At 37.4% G+C, this 19304-nt stretch overlaps 1 protein-coding gene across 1 annotated transcript in view; it reads left to right on the forward strand.

The window, feature by feature from the left end:
* AKT3 (AKT serine/threonine kinase 3) overlaps positions 1 to 19304 on the forward strand; it is a 158900-nt gene that overhangs the window by 120423 nt on the left and 19173 nt on the right. The window contains exons 11-12 of the mRNA XM_050315210.1: positions 15850 to 16064; positions 18788 to 18875. Coding sequence (XP_050171167.1) covers positions 15850 to 16064; positions 18788 to 18875 — 303 coding nt within the window. The remainder of the gene's footprint in view (positions 1 to 15849; positions 16065 to 18787; positions 18876 to 19304) is intronic.

A 19304-nucleotide genomic window follows, 5' to 3' on the forward strand; every position in this document is an offset into this window, starting at 1 on the left:
GGGGACACCAAAACTTAGCTGTTTCCTAGTATGTAAGCAGAAGGGACATCATGGGGTGTGTCACCCCGTTTTTATGATTAGCTAGTGCCAGGAGTGCCAAGCATCACACTTCTCTGGAATTGACAAAAAGATGGACATGAGAGCATTGTTTTGGTTCCCCTTGCAGCTCTGGTTTGGCCACTTGAGAATGTGTTGTAGAAGCCAAAGTCCATCCAAATGATCTGCTCCGGTATTATTAGTGCCGACAGCTTTGCCACTGATGTCTACTAAAAAAATGGCAAGGGAAGCATTACCAAGATCAGGTTTTTGTCCTGTCTGGCTTCAGGCAACAGTACTGATTGTGGTGCTTGGAAATGTGACTCTGACTCTCCCCAGGGGCTGCCAAATGCAAGTCCAGTATTGATATGAAAGGCAGCTTCATTTTTTTTTACTTCATGCCAAGGATTCTGTGAATGTTGAATTAGCCCTTATTTCCCTTCTCGTCAGCATTCAAGATTGCTAACTGACGTAGTGCACACCTGATACTGAATTACTTTCAAGTCAACCTAAAAGGCTTTAAAAAGGCCCTTCAGTTCTACCATTTGTTTTAAGAAGGATTTGAAGGGTTTTCTGAGAGATTTCCCTTCTCTTGCAGCAACTCAGCACCACCAGAAAGCCTTGTTACTTCATATTGTCTTTAAAGAGGAACGTGCCTTAGTTTGAAGGGAGGAGGGACTGATTCAAGGTAGCTCTTTATTCTCTTACTATGAGCAGCACTGAATCCTGAGTAGCAGCCACATGCCCTGGAGCCTGTTTCAACAAGCAATTTAGATTGCATTTTGGTTTTTATTCTAAATCTTATGATTAAGGGATGTCAAAGAAACTGGTATACATCAGCTTCTGGATAGAGCTGTCTGGAAATGAAGATTTTAGGATGGCTATGTTTGCATCTTTGAGAGTCTTTCTAAATCTCTTAAGTTGGAAGTCTTTTCTAATTTACACTCAGGGAGGAAATTGGAACTGCTAATAGTTGGTTATAAGTCAATATGGTATGTGGAGTTGACAAAACTCCACATTTTGGATCATAGCAAGATCTTTTGATACATTCTTTTTCTCCAACAGTAAAGGAAATATCAGGAGCCACCAATTTTCTCCTCATCCATCCTCCACCTCCCATTATGAATATTTTTGGAGACCCACCTTGTAAAAATCTGTTTTGAAGGAAATTGACTTATTTTTAACCCTGGGAACAAGAGAACTCATTCCCTTTTACCTCAGAAATAAAGTGTTTAGAGCAAACAGCCTAGATAGGTTAGTGATACGGCACAAGAAGAGTCAACACCTTTATCCACACGTCCTTATTTAAAAGAGTGAAATTAGCAGTAGGTGAACAACCTCGCTAAAAATAAACTTTCCCTTTGTACTCTCTGCTACTACAATAGTGTGTACCAGTGCATTGGCTGGATAGTTGCTCACCTGAGGCAGTTGTATCTATTTTTATAGATGGAGCAGCTGACTGTATAAAAGGACCATCAAGAGACTGGGTCCTCTAGTCTATTTGTGTGTGTGTCTCAGAGAATGAATGCACAAAGATCACTTCTCTTTGCAGTTCATGTCAGAGAAATGATTACCAGATAGTAAAGATTGTCACAAACTTCAGATCATGAGAACCAAATGTTACAACTGGACTTTAATCCAGTTCCCATGGTGAATTCCTGACTGTCTATCCCAAGACAAACGGCAGCATATACTTCTGTTTTGCCTGGTTGTGGTAAGTGTAAAGGCTTAAAGATACCTTTTAGCCTTTCTTTAGAAGCAAGATATTCTCCACTTATGGGTAGAAATCCATTTGGCGTCTCTCCTTTTCGTAATACCCTTGCATCCTCTTCTTTCACCTTTGTCAGTTGTGGTGGGTGGCATCCCTTCTGCAGGCCTTTTATTTCAGCTTCCCATGTACTTGTTAGCTGGTGTAACATGCAGGAGCAGCCTGAGGCTGCTGCCCACCACCCAGGAAGGCAGCTGTTTGTGAACCTTGCACTGGCAGGGATCTATACCCAGGTTGAGAACTGACTTAACATTTTCTTTTGTATTATTTCAGTTTTGTGGATTTGATACCAAACAATACTTGGTTCTCCAAACGCCTTTTGCACCATTGTTTGAGGCATAGAGTCCTGCTCTCTATACCATCTTTTTGCAAAAACTACATTGCAATTCCTTCCAACAGGAAAATGGGGTAGTAGGTAAGCCAGAGTAAGGTGTATTTCCTTCTTGAATGAAATTTTCTCAGGTGAAGGTGTCCTTGTGGATCCATACAGAATTGTTTCCCAAGGCAATTTCAGAATTACTCTTGATCAGGAAATTAACATTCCTGTTGCTGCATCTTCCTCACAAACCTTATGTCTCTGAGATCAAAATAGTTCTTTCAACGCTCTGTTGAGAAGGCTCGTTCATCTCATATGGATGGGGCCTGACCTTTCATATAGGACCTGACACTGACTGTGTAGATAGTTGGCAGACCCAGAAAAATGCCCCTGTATGTGCACAGATCACGTGGATGGTAGGCCATAGGAAAAAACTGTAATGAGCTTGCCAGGTTAGAGTCAATTTTTGTCTATGGCGATAGAACTATTTTCTAGATTGTCACTGATTTATCATTTGTGGAACTCACGTGGAAGTTTGTGTACCTTCAGCATGCACTGTGCTGTTTAGTGTGTGCAGGGCTTCTGGCTGTGTGATCCATAGGTACATTCCCTTCCTGTTCTGCTCTCCTAGTCCTTCCCTGTTATCCAACACCAGTGTTCTACAGTTTAAAGAAAACTAAAATAGCATTGTCTGTGTTTATCTTACATTGCTATGTGTCAAGCGTAAAAGATGGTAGAGTATGAACACATCCTCTAAGAAGAAAATAGTTACTGTTGTCAAGTATTGGGGCTCATATTTGTTAACCATACACATGTACCTTTTTATCACATTTATTGAAGAATGAGCAAGTAACTTTTTATTTGTGAAACTATATAGTCCTTTGAGAAGAATTTGGTTGTCTGATAAATAGTGAAATTCCTCTTTCATCTGCAATAGAACTAATGCAAACCTCATTTTTGTGTATGTTTGTAAGTGTAATGGTAATACTCAATACTTCCCTCTACTCTAAGAGACTGTGGTATTCCCTTTTCGAAAGGTATAAGATATGTTATAATTTCTCACTTCTTTCTGGGAAGAAGAGACTATTTCTTAGGAGTCTGTGTCTGTTGTTACTCTTCAAAGTAAACTGTCAAATTAAGGATTGTGGTGTCATTGTGACATTGTGGTGTCACAAAATATTGATAGATCCAATGAGAAAAAGATGAATTGTGATCCCATTTAGGAAGCACGGACAAATGAAAGTTCTTTTGATTCTGATCATTTATAAGGGTGTTTTCATAGATTAGATTACAGTTTTTGGATCTCTGCATTTCAGTTCAGTTTCTTAGGACTAAGTGCACAGTCTTTGTTATAGGAGAGCGTGGTACTAAATTCTGGTGTCAGAGGAGAGACATATCATCATAGGAGAGACAAGTTTTAAATATCAGAAATTACTTCTGAAGCTTTTAATCTTTTTAATAGCAGGAGAGAAATTGTTTTGACTATGAACAAGTCTGTAAGGGACTTCATGGATGTCAATGAAATCACTCTTCAAAGATGTAGGTGATCAGTGAGATGTAGGTGTGTTCTAATAAAGGGAAAAGGATAAGACATAGTTATGTTTTATTAGCATAAAAGTACAGGTTAGATAGATGAATATATACAAGATTGTACATATGTACAGATTAGATGAATGCATTCCTATAAAAACAGTTGCCTTTCATTAAAAAAAAAAAGGGCAAATATTTCAATATAGCTTACGCAGTTACTGTCACTTAAAGGTATGTGACAATAAATAAGATTGATAGATAAGATTCATAGCCTTTATCCATAGACATGAGAAGATGTGTATGTCATAACAAATTTTAAAGGAGGACCAGTAAAGATGACCAAAATATAAAGATCATTTCCACAACACTTGTTTGACAATCATTCTTTTAAAAATGGGCCTGAGAGAGATCATGTGTAATCAATTATTACCCTGACTTTTGTCTCAGAGAAGTGAAAGATAAAACTCTTCTGTCAAGAAGCAACTGCTGTCTCTCCTTACATTTCATGTAATTTTTTACTTACAGCTTTTCTTTTTGGGAAGGATATGGCTGTGATATAATCTAGAATGTGGTCATCAGAGTTCAGTGAGTTTCAGCAAGGGAAAGTGTGCTACCCTGTGCTGCAGGCATGATTATAGCAAGAAAAAACCACACTTTTCCTGTGTTTACAGGAATTGAAGTTGAATTTTCTAAGAATGTTATGGTATGTACACATCATAAAAAGTTGAGACAGACCCAGAAAAACCATTTTCTCACTGGTGCAACTGGACATTTATTTAATTCTTTTAATGCTTGCTTGGATTGGATCAGGATATTTGCCAGTCTGGTAATTGTTTGGACTGAGAATATGATGAGCTACCGCACAGCTCATCTGATATGAGCTGAAACGAAGTTTTTCTTGTGGGGAAAAATGTGATTTTGGGCAGGAGAGAGAGTTTGGACTAAAGACAATTAAGTTATTTTGTTAATTTTCTATTAAGGGAAATTAATAGAATGTGTTGCAAAGAGACAGAAACGGCAGGAGAAATTGATGGGCAACTTAAAAATGAAGAGAAGCTTGCTGAAAAGTTGTTCGTGTAGGAATACAGAGGAACAGAAGGACAGAATAATTTTTGACATGACTTATGCAGTTTCATTTTAATCTCTTTTCTCTTTAAATTTAAAGGTAATTGAGACATCAGAGTACCGTGCTTTCTGAAATTCTATGCAACTTTTGTATAAATAATAGGCATTATTTTCCACCTTCAGAACTACTGGATGAAAAAGGGAACTTGTGGGAAATGGCACAAATTAAGGGAAAGCTGCTGTTAGGGTACTGCTACATGGCATGTGCATTCACAAGGTTTTAAGACCAGTGTGAACTTCTAAGAGTTGGGAAATTGCTATTAAAAAAAGACTGTGGAGAAGAAACTTCATGTTAGTCTCATTCTTCCATCATGCTCTGGAGGTCAAGTTCTCTGGTGAGCACTAATGAATTTCGATTGTTAGGGTTTATTTAGGGGAAGGGAAAGTCCCTGTTGTTACTGTGGTTCTTTTTATTTTATGTACTTCTGTTAATTCTTTTTTAAGAAAAAGGATAAGGAAACACTCCACCAAATTGTCTACACTGATAAAAACATGCAGGTATTCTGATTCATAGTGGTTTTGCTAAAGACCTGAGAGACCTGTAGTGATGGTACTTCAAAAAGATAGAAAGAATTTTGTGAAAATTAGATAGAAAGAAATTTGTATGAAATTCCCTTAAAGTGAGGGTAATGTATTTTTGAAGGGTTGGAGATAAGTTCAGTTCTCTAGCTTTACTCTTGTTTTGTTCTTTTCATGTTAAAACTGTACTAAGAAGTGCATTTACAAGCAGAAATGCTGTGTTGTACATGATAGAGTCCTGGAAACAGATACCTGCATCATTCAGGTTTTGTGCCTTGATGGTATTTTCCATTTAGTTTTCACCTAGAACTAGAAGCAATACCTGCTGCATTGTTAAGGAATTGCATTGTATTTCCATTCTATTTCTACCATTGACTTAGTGTCTTAGCTTCTCCAAGGATTTCCGTGAGATTTATTGCATGCTTATAAATATGAGTCCTTTATTCCTTGCCCTGTGGTAGCTTGTAAAGAAGACACAGGCAGTGACTGTCCAGAAGTAGGCTGCTTGTAGCATCTTATCCTGTGCCTCAGGCAACATAGTGCAGACAGACTCAGTCAAGATGGATGTGTGAACTCGTGTGGATATATTTCTGGGTTTTGTTCCTCCCTTTGAATATAATCTTTTTAGTGCTGAGCTAATTATGTAGTCTCAGTTTTACTGTTGAGTTAGAGTACCTGATCAACTTTCCAACTGTAAAACAGTTTGAAAATCAAATGTAGCTTACATGCAAGACCCAACAAAATTAGAAGTGTTAAGTACGTTTTGGCAGTTCACTTTTATTATGCCCAGTCCTCAAATGTACCAGCAGACAATCATCTGAATGTTAGTTATTTTTCACATGCTTATGTGATCACACAAAAAGTACATGCTAAAAAGAAGCAGATGGTGACAGATGGGGAAGGTTGAATAAGGTGGTTTTGGAAACCTAGAAAAATGCACTTCTGTAATAGTGTAAAAATAAAAATTCTTTGATCGCCAAGTTAGAATGAACAAAATGGAGTGCACCCCCTAGCCCCCCAAAAAAGCCCCCAAAACCAAACAAACCCACAAAAACTTTAAAAGAAATGTGACATATGAGCGCTCAATATATATTTAGGAAAGAGTATGTTATACTGTTGTTTTGTCCAAGGGTAGTTTTTATCAGCCAGAGAGTTGGAAAGGTGGTAGTTGTATTCTTTTTTCTTTCTTTTAAAATTATCCATTCAACTCAATTGTGTTCCATACTCAAAGAATGGTGTCAAAAGGGTCATTCTTTATCATAATACATTGGTAGTATTGCAGGTTGTGATATTTTTCTTCTGATGTCACGAAAGGATTTTAACTCTCTTATTATAGTGGTACATAAATTGTGGGTGTAATGAGGATATCTGTATGACTAGAGCTAATCTCTAACAGGGAGCATTACCTCTGAGTCGTACAGGCAAATGTAAAGCTAAGCAAGTAGAGAAGGTATAATCACCAAAAGAAATGTCTTTTGTGTGAACCATCATATCCAAGGACCTACCCTATTATGAGAGTTGGAGATTTGCTTATTCATTTTTGTTAGTTTAATGGAGTCTTAGAATTCATATCTATCGAGTTATATAAAAAAATGAAACATTCCTTAAAAAAAAATTCAATTATGAGATGTATTTTTCTCCATAAAATAAAAAGTATCTAATCTGATAAATATTAATTTCCAAGTCTTCTGCCAGCACTGATGCCATAATTTTGTTTTGTTTTGTTTTCTGTTTGAGTAGTGTTTGTCTTAAGCCTATGGTATGTTTCTTGGTGAGGCAGAATGCTTTGCTTTTGGTTGTTGACTTTTGCTTAAAACCAAAAAGCCACAACTTCTGATAACCTGTACTCATTTTCCTGGAAGTATAGTTAGTAGTTGCTCAGTACCTGAACAGTGTAGCTACACTGTTGTATTTTACTTCACTGATTTTCTTTTGGCTTCGAAAGGTTAGTTGAAGTTTACTTACTCTGTGTTTACCTTGATGCTTCATGCATAATCCGATTCTTAGCAGAGGCACAAAAGAATTTGTTTTACCTGTGGAAATGTGGTTTAGTGCTGGCACGTGCTCTTGAACAGCTGTCTGCTGTATATTTGGCTACGTTTTATTTCTGGGTGAGGACCAGGGGAGGGGGGTGAGGAAGAATGGCATCTATGTCTGAAAATATTTCCCCTTTTGATTTATGGGAGATTCGCAATGTGGAGTTTTCTCTTTACACTAGAATTACAAGCAAAAAATTAATTTTTTACTTTGTAAGGAAATAAAAATGCAGAAAGTTTTATGTTGAAATGCTAGGATCTCATGAAAATTCAAATGTGGGTTTTTTCTGTTTGGTTATCACTTATTATGTTTCAGTGTTCTACCTCCTTTCATCGTATGCTCCCGAGTCATCAAAAATGCTAGTGATTTGAATGTGAGCATTTTTGTCAGCTTGGTTTTGCTAGTGGGTCCCTGAGATGAACATGATGAAATGTGGACAAGGCAGGGTATCCAGAGCAGAACATCATTTATTGGCATAACCATAAATAACCAGTATCAAGGTAAAAAGATGGGGAGCATTTAGATAAGAGTAGGAAAGCATTGCTCAGTTACACATAAAGCAGCGTTGCTGCAACAAGAGATATATTAGCAGAAGAGTTAGACTTTCTCCTGAAGCCAGATAACCAATAATGTAACAAGAATTTGAATTTTCATGCTATCTCACCAGACACAAAAACCAATTGTCCACATGCAGTATCAGACTTCTCAAGGGGAAAGATGTAACAAATATGCAAAAATAATAAAACAAACAAAAGACTAGAAAAGAGATTAGCTTGATGCTGCCCATAAATAAACTTTTGTACTCAAACCAGAACTTTAAAGCACAGAGCAATTTTCTAATAAAGTGCACATGCTTTTTGTAAAACAAATAAGTGTGACAATTCTTAGAAAGACTGTCTCAATGACATGCTTGAAGCCTTTTTCATTAATTTTCATTTAATCAATACAAACATTATTTCCATCTCAGCAAAAGCCTTTAGTTTTTCTGAGAGTAATGAAGCATAAACAAAAGCTGAACAAATGCTGTTTAACATCAGTAAATATTCAAAATAATTTCAGGAAGAATGAGCAACCAGAAAAAAAAGTCACAGTATTATCATTATTTATTACTTCTTACACATCTTGCATCTTATGACAGTGTGTGTTTTAGAGACTACTGCTAATGCAGTGATAATTAATACAGATATGAACAAGTCTGCAGTTTTTCTTCTAGTGGTAGAGTGGGTAGAGAGCTATGAGAGATATGTGCCATCTTTCCATAGACTGAAACCATATTTTGCTTTTATTTGCTACCTTCTATGAAATGTGTCTTTTCAGGGGCTTTTTAACATGATGTGGTTGTTTTCTTGGCTTTTTTCTATTACTTATTTTTTGCCAAAGAGCCAACTCTTTGTTAGAATACTTTTTTTCATGTGCAACAGCTTAACTACCTTTTTCTTTTTTTTTTTTAGATTTTGAATTCTACTGAAGTCTATCTCTTGTGGGAGGTTAAATGCATTAATTAGTATTGCGTACTCTTTATCCTAGGAGATTTTGTTCAATTCACATTTATATCAGAATATACCATTTCTGTTGCAGCACGCGTTCCAACAAATTTTTAAAAAAATTTGTTGGCTATTTATTTTGTTAAGGTTACATAACAAGAAACTAGGTAAGATGGGCAAAATCTTGAGTACAAAAATGTATTGGGAAGATAGTTTACATTAGGACCAGAAGTAAAACAGTACTGCAGACTAGATAGAAAATGGAGAAAAACTGCATGCAACAATTAGAGCAGTAGAAAATCTCAGGTGTCCGTTTCCAAGGGTGTCTGTAACCTTGATGTTTTGTCTTTTCAGCTGTGTATAGTAAAACCAATGAGTATTCATTCAAGTGGGTTTTTTTACTATTGACACAGCAACACTTCCACTCTTCTTACCAAGATACGGTTATAGTAATTAAATTGTATAATACTTGGCAAACATACTCTTCTGTAGGATGGATTTTCATACATCTGGATAAAAGTCTGTATCTATAAAGATGTGTGTATTACCTTTGTTCACTAGTGTTAGATTATAAACTTTCTCATTGTTGTAGTTGTTACCACAACAAAGTTCTTGGAAATACACTTTTTAACTTTTGTTGAATACTATGTGGGTGAATATTTTTCAACAGACCAACAACTGTAGCAATAAAAATGTGTGAAAGGTTACCAGGAATGCTTAAGGAAAATACACTCCACCTTAACTGTAAGGTTAATTAAAAACAGGGTATTTTTCCCTTTAAATTAACAGTACATTGGTGTGTCCAAGTTCTCAGTTTTCTTTCACAACATAGGTGTGCAGACAGTTTGTTTAGATGTTTAAATATTTTTCCATCTGTTCTGTCAAAATTATTGATTGAGCAACAAGCTACTTGTAATGTCCTATCTGAAGGTCTATATCTAATTGATTAAGGGAAACCATAATTATGTCAAAAATGTAATTGCTTTTCCATTAAGTTGCCTTGGTTATCCAGCACAAAGTATGAGTCCACTATTTCGATGTTGTTCTTTTAAAGGTAAACCCCAATGCTGACTACCCTTTGTAGAGAATTGACAGTGAATTTTACATTGAGCCTTTCATGCTCAAGGTTACTGCTAAATTTGTCTGTGTTTGCAGAGTCCAGAAGTTACAGCAGCTACCTACCCTTTAAAGGTCTGTGGGAAATACAGTTCTCGATTGGGTGAATTTCTGCTGTGCAACCAAAAGTCTTCCAGAGGATGCTCATCAGGGATGTTGTGTTTCAGGAAAATGCAATAAAGACAGGATTAAGTGATTTTCTGCATTCAGCTCAGTTTGTGTCTGAGGTAGTAACACCTTATATATACAGTGTTCTGTGAGTAGTGAAGTATTGGAGAATCCTAGATCCACTGAAGGTGAGGGGAAGTATATGATTAAGATGCTCACAGAGCATCTTAACTTTACCTGTTATACTGCTGGATCACCTCCTGAAAAAATGTCTCTTCACAGAAACTCGTAAAAGCATTGCCTGTGCGTGTATCAGCTTCTCTTTGGCATTGAGTTGTCTGCTTCCTAAATGTCTGCCCCAAGCCCTTGTAAACAGGAGTTTGCAGGTGTATCTCAAGCTGTTGCCTCCAGCTCTAGCTACTGAAGCAATAAAGATAATAAAAGATACCTCTTCACTGTTATCACCATAAAATTAAATGGACATCAAATTCTGTGGACTGTACATTCGGTTCTTAAAGGAGTGACATGTGTAAAGCCAAGGATACCTGGAGATGTATTGACTAATAAACCTAAAGATTAAAATCTACAAAAACTGTTGAAGTAGAGGAGGAAGTCTTTTCAGTGGATTTTAGTTTTGGGAAAGAAAAAACTTCCAGTGGTAGTACAACTTTTTATTCAAGTCTGAGACAGTGGACTTTTCAGCAGGGGGAATAGTATTATAATATTAGAACACTGTCTTTTTTTTTTTTTTTTCCAATACATCTAAATACAAGAGTATTTTTCTTTACTGATCTGTAATTACTTGTCAGCAAAATGAATTATTCTGTATGAGGGAAAACCACAATTGAATACCATGATCTTAGCAGCCCTGCAGTGTGTTTGTGTTGTCTTAGTCATCACAAAGGAAAACTTAGGTCTGTGAACTGAATTTTTTTATTCTGTATGTAGGGCTTTGCAGTCTTTGCTCTGCGTACAAAGCACTCTATCCCATTGTATACTTGGTCATTGCCAGCAATACTCTCCAGAAACCCCAAAGAGTGCAGAGATAGTGGAGTCACTAGAGAATACTTTGTTTTCCCATGTTACAGTTGGCTATTCCTGCTATCTCAGTAAATTTAAGAAACAGTTGAGTTGCCTTTTAACCACAACACAAATGAAAATTTTAAGGTAATTAAATAGCTCTGCCTTAGCTAAAACTGTAATGATGTCCTGTGCTGCTAAAATATCCACAAAAGCACTAAAGTACCTGCGGATGCCTGATGTTTCTTCTTGTTAGAAAGTGTGTATGTTACTTAACCTTTTGCATATTTATATAACACTGGCAAATAAAAACTTCATTGGCACCTGTGCAGCTGTTTTTAAAAGCATCTGTATAAACCCAGACTGTGTCTTCGTACTGCAGGTGTAGGTGTTAAGTTTTAGAGGAGCAACAATGCCTGTAAAAACTGTGGTGGTTTCAGTGCAGCTATGAGTGTATGACCACACTGGAACCCTGTTACACTGCTGGTCTGCTTTAGAGAAATGCTTGTTGGGAAGGGAAACAGGGCCTTAATCTTTCCCATTGAGTGAACACAGCTGTTACACCTGTCTGTGTGTGCAGGAATACCTGTCAGAGTCAGTGTAACTTCTGTGGTGTAATTTTGGGTTCATAGAATCATAGAATCAGCTGGGTTGGAAAGGACCTCTGAGGTTGTCAAGTCCAACCCTTGATCCACTACCAATTGACAAGCATTTCTTTCTGCAGCAGTGCCGTATCTGATGCTGCCTGTCCTGGTGTTCTCACTTGTGCTACTGGAACTGTTCACATGGCAATTGAGTGGCTTAGATCAGAGGACTTGATCCAGGTGAAAAATAGTCCAAGGTGAAGTTTTTTCCCCCATTTTTTCTACTCTCTTCTGTAGTGTGTTGCATAGTTTTGGCAACGTAATGGAAGCTGTGGTGAGAGAACAGAAACAAGAGCCTGAATTAGGCTGGTACTGCCTCTGAAAGAACCAGTTGTGGAACTAGAGTCCTGAAAACAAATTCCCTTAATTAATGAAAGTGATGGTAATTTTTTGAGTTTTATTTCCCGTGATCTGTGGTATCATCCAGAATTGCAGTCAGTCCACCTTCTGCTTTTCTCAATGCTGGTAAGTCACTTGGGTACTGTGATGATGTGAGGGATGAGTGACTATAAAGGCTGTCCACACACTGTCACATCATGCTGGAGCTCTTGTCTCCTAAAACCTCACCTAGATCTTGACAGGTGGCTTGGGATTCTGGCACGCAGTGTATGTGAAGCAGATGAAGGAAGGGAAGTCATATATCTGAATGATCTGACTATTTAAACAAATTTTGTGGAAGAAAGCATGAAAACACACCTGACTTGAGTACGTGCTCAGTGTAGGTGCTCTTTCTGTGTTGTACTCCTGGAGACTATTAGTACATTGCTTTACAACAGATACCACAGTGGTTGAGCTTGTGCCCTCTACGGTGGTTTCGGTGGGCCTGCTGCCTTTGCTGCTGTGCCCTTGAAGGGACTGTGTTGTTAGGACAGTGCATTTGCTTAAATATAGACCTGTGGGTCCTTAGGGCAAAGAACAAGAATTGGCTGATGGAAGCAGCTACTAAGGGCAGTGTACAAAGTCCAAGAGATCAAACTTTCCACAGCGTTCTATGTCTGGGTGGGTGCTTAGGCTGGTACCCCACATATACAAGAATATCCCACAAATACTGGAAAGACAGCAGTGTTAGTCCTCACAACCAAAGGAGGTGTTTCTAAAAGTAGATATCCAGTTCACGGTAGGCAAAAGATTGAACTATTCCTAGGTACAATTCCCACAGCTGTGTGTCGTGTTCATTTTAGGACTGAGTTGAAGTTTTCTTGACCTATGTTCAGTGTAATTAAAAACAAATCCCTCAAATCCAAGAACTGTTTGGAATGGATTCTGTAATGCTAGGGCAGTGTGTATAGACATGTTCTCATGCCTGCCCTAATTGCATAGATTTGGTTGTAGGAGATGCTGGACTCCAGCACTTCACTTCCATTGACTGGTCACAGTCTACAAATCCTGATGTTTCTTAACACCATGAGGACTACAAATGACTTGAAGGAAATAATAGTGCATCTTCACTGTGAACGCATTATGCACAATTTTATTACATTTGTATTAAAATAACTTGAGATGCATTTTGCTTTATTTACACTATTTTCAGGCTGTTTTCCTTTTGCCTAAATAAAACCCTTTTGATGCTCTTGCTTGTCTGGCTGGCTGTAAACCAGGTATTTAAACAAAAATAAAGAGTTGCCAGTTTTGCCAGCTGGGGATGAGAACCCGGCTGGTGATATGCGGGTTTGGGAGGCAGTTAATCCAGCTTTTATGCTTTTTTATGATTTTATGTAAAAAGAGGTTAAAAATCACATTTGGCTCTTTCTTTGTACCACTGCTTTGTTGCTGTTGTGGGAATGCAGCAAAAGGTTGTTCATACTTTTTATTATTATTAGGTAAAGTCCTGCATAAATTACGTAAAGGCACAAATACAGTTTGCTTTAGCTGTTGTCCATGTGACTTGCCTTGTTCAGAGAACGATATGTTTTATTTTCCCGTTGCCTTCTTTTATAAATCACAAATGTAAACCACACCTCAACTTACTTGTAAAAAGAATCTACCACTATCTCATAATCTTATATATTTTGCTAGCTTCAAACGAAAAGAGTAGCTAACTTTGCAGATAAGAGAAAAGGTAATAGTACTAATAGATATAGTAGAAAAATACATAATGCTTTTATTCTGTGGTAGAAGAAACAGTGATTTAAAGACAAGCATCACAGATTTTATATACAGTTTTTCAGCAAATAGGTTGCAATATGCTCAAACTCATAAAACATTTAATTAATTTTAAAATGTGGGAGTTATTTTAGTTAGTTTTGTCATATGTACTTATTCAGATAATTTGTTGAATTTTACACTTCCCAAAATTTCACCCTCTATTTGGAAATATCAGTGATGTAACGAGTCTGTTTGTTTTGGCACAGTCGTAAATAGTATGTGTTAATGTGTTAATATTTATGATTTTTAAAATCTTATATACACAAGAGGGATTTTTAATATACTTCTTTTCATTGTGTTTCTGCTACTAATCCTTAAGGACAGTGAAAACTAGGAGTATGAATGCATTAATTACTGTGAGATTTCCAAAATTGCCATATTGGATCAGACTGCGTGTTGTTTCTGCTAATAGCACGCACCAGATACTTTAAAGCAGGCTTGGATTTACTGTAGGAGAAAAAAGAGCGGCAAATAAATGAGCTCAACACCCCTCATTAGGGCTGGCTAGGGTAATGCATGTGTACTGTGGGTGCCATGGCCACTTAGTGTCCCCAGGTAGGTGAGGACTGTCTCAGCTCTTGCTTCAGAGGAAATTGTTACACATTTTAGACAATCACAAGATAATGTACTCGTGGATAAAAGTTATTTCTGATCTTTTAGGTGTTGCTGTATTCGTTAAAGCCTGAAGGCTTTACATGTCACCAGATTTTCACTACCTTGTATCTAAAGGGCTGTTCCTGTATGCTTACTGTTTGAATCTAGATGAGCTCTGTGATGATGTTTGCATGTCTGTGTGTTGTGAAAAGTATTTTGTTTTCTGAGAGTTAGTTTGTTGTTGGTTGGGGTTCTTTTTAAATCAGTCACATGATGCTGCCTTTCAGAATCTGCTTTCCAGTGATACAGTATCAATCCTGTACAAAGAATTATTTAATTCTTTATAAATATAGTTCTACTGTATGTTGCATTTCTTGGAGCTGTCTACCTGTTTATTATTTAAGTCTAATTTCTTGTTTTAAGGTTTTTTAATAGATCTTTCAGAAGGAAATATTGGCAACTTGACACATACAGTCATAGTGCCTTCTGTTTTAATGTTTATTAACTTCTAACTGTTTCATCTTTTTTTGAATGAAGGGGCGTGATCTACTAGAAATTCACAGAAATTGGAATTATGTATTCAGTAGCCTTCATTTTCCTTATTGCTTATGGTTTTGTTATGTGTGTATGCTGCTCTTATGTTGTCTCCATTTCTGCAGTTTAATATGAAGGTGTATTAAGGTCAAGACACACTGCTTAGATTCCTTATTCCAGTTCTCTGGGGCTGCTGGCAGAAGGGTTGTTTTTAGGTGCATGACATTGGGGGCATTATGTTAAAAAATTGTATCAACTTTATCACATTTCCATGCTTATATCTTACAAGCATAGTATCATAGTAAACATAGTAGCATATAAATATTGTCATATTTTTTTGCACTGGTGCGGTTCAGCTGTTATGACTATTTAATGGAATGCAATGGAACTGAGAGAGAAAGGCACTGAGGACTTTTAATATAAACAAAGATCACAAGGGAACTAAACTTGTCTCAGTAAGATTAAGGTGGTACTAAACTGAAGACTTTGGACAGGTGGGGTAAGAAAGAACAAGTAACTGAGGCATTAGTACCTGTAGGTAGTGTCTCTTTCTAAAGCTGCATGTGATGTAAATGAGATGGTAGAGGACATAGGAGAGGGGAAAATGCAGTCAAAATCATTTTGAGCAAGTCATTCTCAATTTTTCAGTTTGCTTTTAGCAGTGCAGTCAGTGGTATGCCTGGAATTTCTGTGAGCTCAGGTGTGTGAGTCAGTGCTGCAGTTGCAAGTATTGAGTCAGGTTCTGGGTGTCCTTGCAGCACACTGTGAAAATAAAGTCTCAGAAACCCCTTCATATTCAGAGTTGCATCAAACAGACTGAAATGATTGTGTATGAAATGTGTGTCTTACAGATGCTTTTGGTTTCTGTCTCAGGTATTAGAAGATAATGACTATGGTCGTGCAGTGGACTGGTGGGGATTAGGAGTTGTCATGTATGAAATGATGTGTGGAAGATTACCATTCTACAACCAAGATCACGAGAAACTATTTGAACTGATACTAATGGAGGACATAAAATTTCCTCGAACTCTGTCTGCAGATGCAAAATCATTATTATCAGGCCTACTGATAAAGGATCCTAATAAGCGGTAAGTGAAATTAATTAGGTATACAGGCATAATAAATACTCTAATTGTACTGGGTAATGTAAAAGTAGGCCAGTGGTGCCTGGTCTTTCTGATTGAAGGATCTGTCAATCACAGGCAAGGACCATATGAAGGTCTCAGATTTCCACTGTTTCAATGCAGCAATCATTTACAAAATGCAGGAGAAACTTTTTTAATCATTCACAGCAAATACAGGGGTCTTTTTAGGTTTAGAATGTGTACCAGAACAAAGTGAAAGCTCTCAATTGTTTTTCCCAGTAGGACTTAACCCTGAGTTGACTGTAGTGTCTTGTGGGGACTACAGCACTTGTTCTTCCCAATCACGGCAGGAGACGTGTATGGACAGCCACAGCTATGTTTTATTAGGGCACATAAATAAATTACATGTTAGATCATGTAAACTTGTAACTGATTAAAGAATACAACTTCTGAGTGAAATTTAAATAGAGCGATTTGAAAGCAAGTATCACCCAGCTGCTGTTTGTGCCCTTTTGTGATGATAGGCTTTTCCCTCTGGGATCGTTGCCTAGGAGAGCCATTTTCCAGTGGCTGCAGCACTGGACCAGCAGTGTCAAGTCCTCTGTGGTTCTAAAACAAACCTCTGACTTTGTAAATCAGTGGGATTTGTTTGTAGGTACCTTTTTCCCCCTAATATCTGTCATTCTTGTGAGGCTCTTGGCATGTTTTAGGGCTGCAGACGTTGTCTGTCTCTCTTTTCTAGTCCTCGTTCATCCTCTGTTTTTTCTCGAGAAGTTTTCAGTAGTGAGCATTGCCTGCAGGTGCTCCAGGCAGGACTGGTTGTCATGTCTTTTCAAGGGATTTGTCTGGATGCAGCCAAGTGCAACAGCCAGCACAGCACAAAGTGGTCAACTTGTCTGCTCTAACTGAATTTGCTGTATGCAGCACAAACCAACCAGACAAATACATGGAGAGTAGAGTAAAACTGTTTCTGGAGCAACTCCTAATGCATTTTAACCTCCAAACAATCTGACCCATCAAATATATTAACCTTTAGAACTGAAAAGATGCTTCCTTGTGATTAATCTTTGCAAACAGGAGTGTTTATTACAGACTTACATTTACAAGCTTGCTTATATTCAAGTTCTTGTGCTAGCTAATGCTAAACAGGGTGGGAGCACAGAGTAAGAGCAACTCAGCTTTTTTTGTGAGCAGCTAGAAAGGAAGATACTAAGAGGAGTCTGGAGACCGCAGGCTAAATGCCATGCTTTGCCAAGATGTAGAAATTTTACAATGAGTAGTGGAGAAACAAGGAGGAATACAGCTTGGAAATTAGAATAACTTTACACTCAGTTATTGCAAGACTGACATAGTAGTCCAGAATATTTTAGTAATTTGGCAGCAGGGTAATACCAATACAGATGTTTTTTCTTGGTTGTGGAAATCATTCCTCCTTACCGTAAATGCTTTAGAGAGGAATTTATCTTACTTAAACGGTTCTTTTAAAATTTGTCTTTATAACTTTAGCAGTTCCTTTTAATGAAACACTAACTGTGCGTGTCACTCTTCTTGTCAATATTTTACACTATGGTTTGCTTGTTCAGTTAAGATTAGCTTTTTTTTCTCTGCTGCAGCTTCCTTCTGTTAGGGCAGTAGGGTAGCCAGCCTCAGGGAGAAGTTAGATGAGAGCTGAGGATCCTGAAAGTCGACTTCTGCTGTTGAAAAGGGCAGAGGGTCCTATGATTGGATGTGTGGTTCTTTCTTCACCCGCAGTAGCAGCTCAAGGAAGCTCATTAAACTTGTTCAGTCAAACTGGACTTGCTAATGCAACAAAAAATGGCCAGTTCTCCTCTTCTCTCTCTCTCTCTCTCTCTCTCTCTCTCTCTCTCTCCTCTCTCTCTCCTCTCTCTTTCCTCTCTCTTTGTGGGGTTACTTCCAGGTTAGTGAGCTGACTCTGCTCAGAGTCATCAAGTGGGATTGATGCTATAGATGCAAGTGAGAGAGGAGAGGTATAGGCAGGGGTGGGACCCTCCTCTTTTGGCAGCGGTGGCCCCTTCTGTAGCTCAAATCGCCTTGGGCAAGTTCACCCAAAGTAGGTGAAATTAACTTCCTAGGATGATTTAACAGACAGAGTCTGGCTTTGGCAAGCTACGGGCCACAGTGAATAGTGTGGTTATTTACAATGGCCTTTAAATAACCTTCTCAGCAGGCCTACAATTTATTAATTTATACTAATTGACTCAGATTGAGACTATTTTATGGTAATTGGTTAATTGTTACAGCACCCAGATGCAACAGCAGCGAACACTGTACAAAAATGATGTGCGAGTCATTACTGATTCAGTGCCTGGCACCTCTTTGGCAAAATTTTGTTTCAGCATTATTGGGTTGGTTTGGGTTTTTAATAGTGCCAGAATGTTAGCTGTTTTTTTTCAAGCAAACTAAACTTAAGTATGTTTTCAAAATTAATGAATTACTAAAAAATGGACTCATAATGGACAGTAGAAAACACTGTTGTTGGAATACTCCAATAGAATACACCATGGCATGGATACTTCTGCTATCGCATTTTCTCTAGAGATCATTGGAATTCATACTAAACAGGTGAAAATTACATATTAAATGGGTGAAAATTGTTCCCAGATAGTAAAAAAATAAATGGTCGTTTTTCCAACTATAACAGTAACTTGATCTCACTATAAGAATAATGCTTGTTTAATATGTGTTTTTTCCCTCACACTGTTCAGACTCGGTGGAGGCCCGGATGATGCAAAAGAAATCATGCGTCATAGTTTCTTTGCTGGAGTAAACTGGCAAGATGTATATGATAAAAAGGTATGTAACTATTTATATGATATTGATACGATATTGAATAATCTGGATTCTGCAAGGTTGTTTCAAATGATAGTCATAGGACTGCTGTTCTCTGGAGTTAGTAATTTTTTGCTTTTCAACTTTCTTGTGTTACTACAAATGAATAAATCATTCTGAACAAGAAGTGCTTACTTAATCTTTGGGTTTTCAGTAATAATTTGTCAGTTCACCAGAAATAAATTTTGCAAACCAACCTAAACTCAGCAAAGATTTTTCTTCTATTATGTAAATGTCCAGATTTTTTCCTTTCCCTTTTTCTTCCTGGTCCTTCAAGAGAAAAGTAGGTGTATGACTCATCATAATGTGAAAAATGTAATATAAGTTTATCCTGAATTGTATTTCTATTTCTGCCCTTTATTAAAAAGGGAGATTAAGTGATTGGAAGTGATA

This window comes from Myiozetetes cayanensis, unplaced genomic scaffold (genome assembly GCF_022539395.1).
Source record: "Myiozetetes cayanensis isolate MyiCay16 unplaced genomic scaffold, myiCay2020 scf2-11, whole genome shotgun sequence".
NCBI lineage: Eukaryota > Metazoa > Chordata > Aves > Passeriformes > Tyrannidae > Myiozetetes > Myiozetetes cayanensis.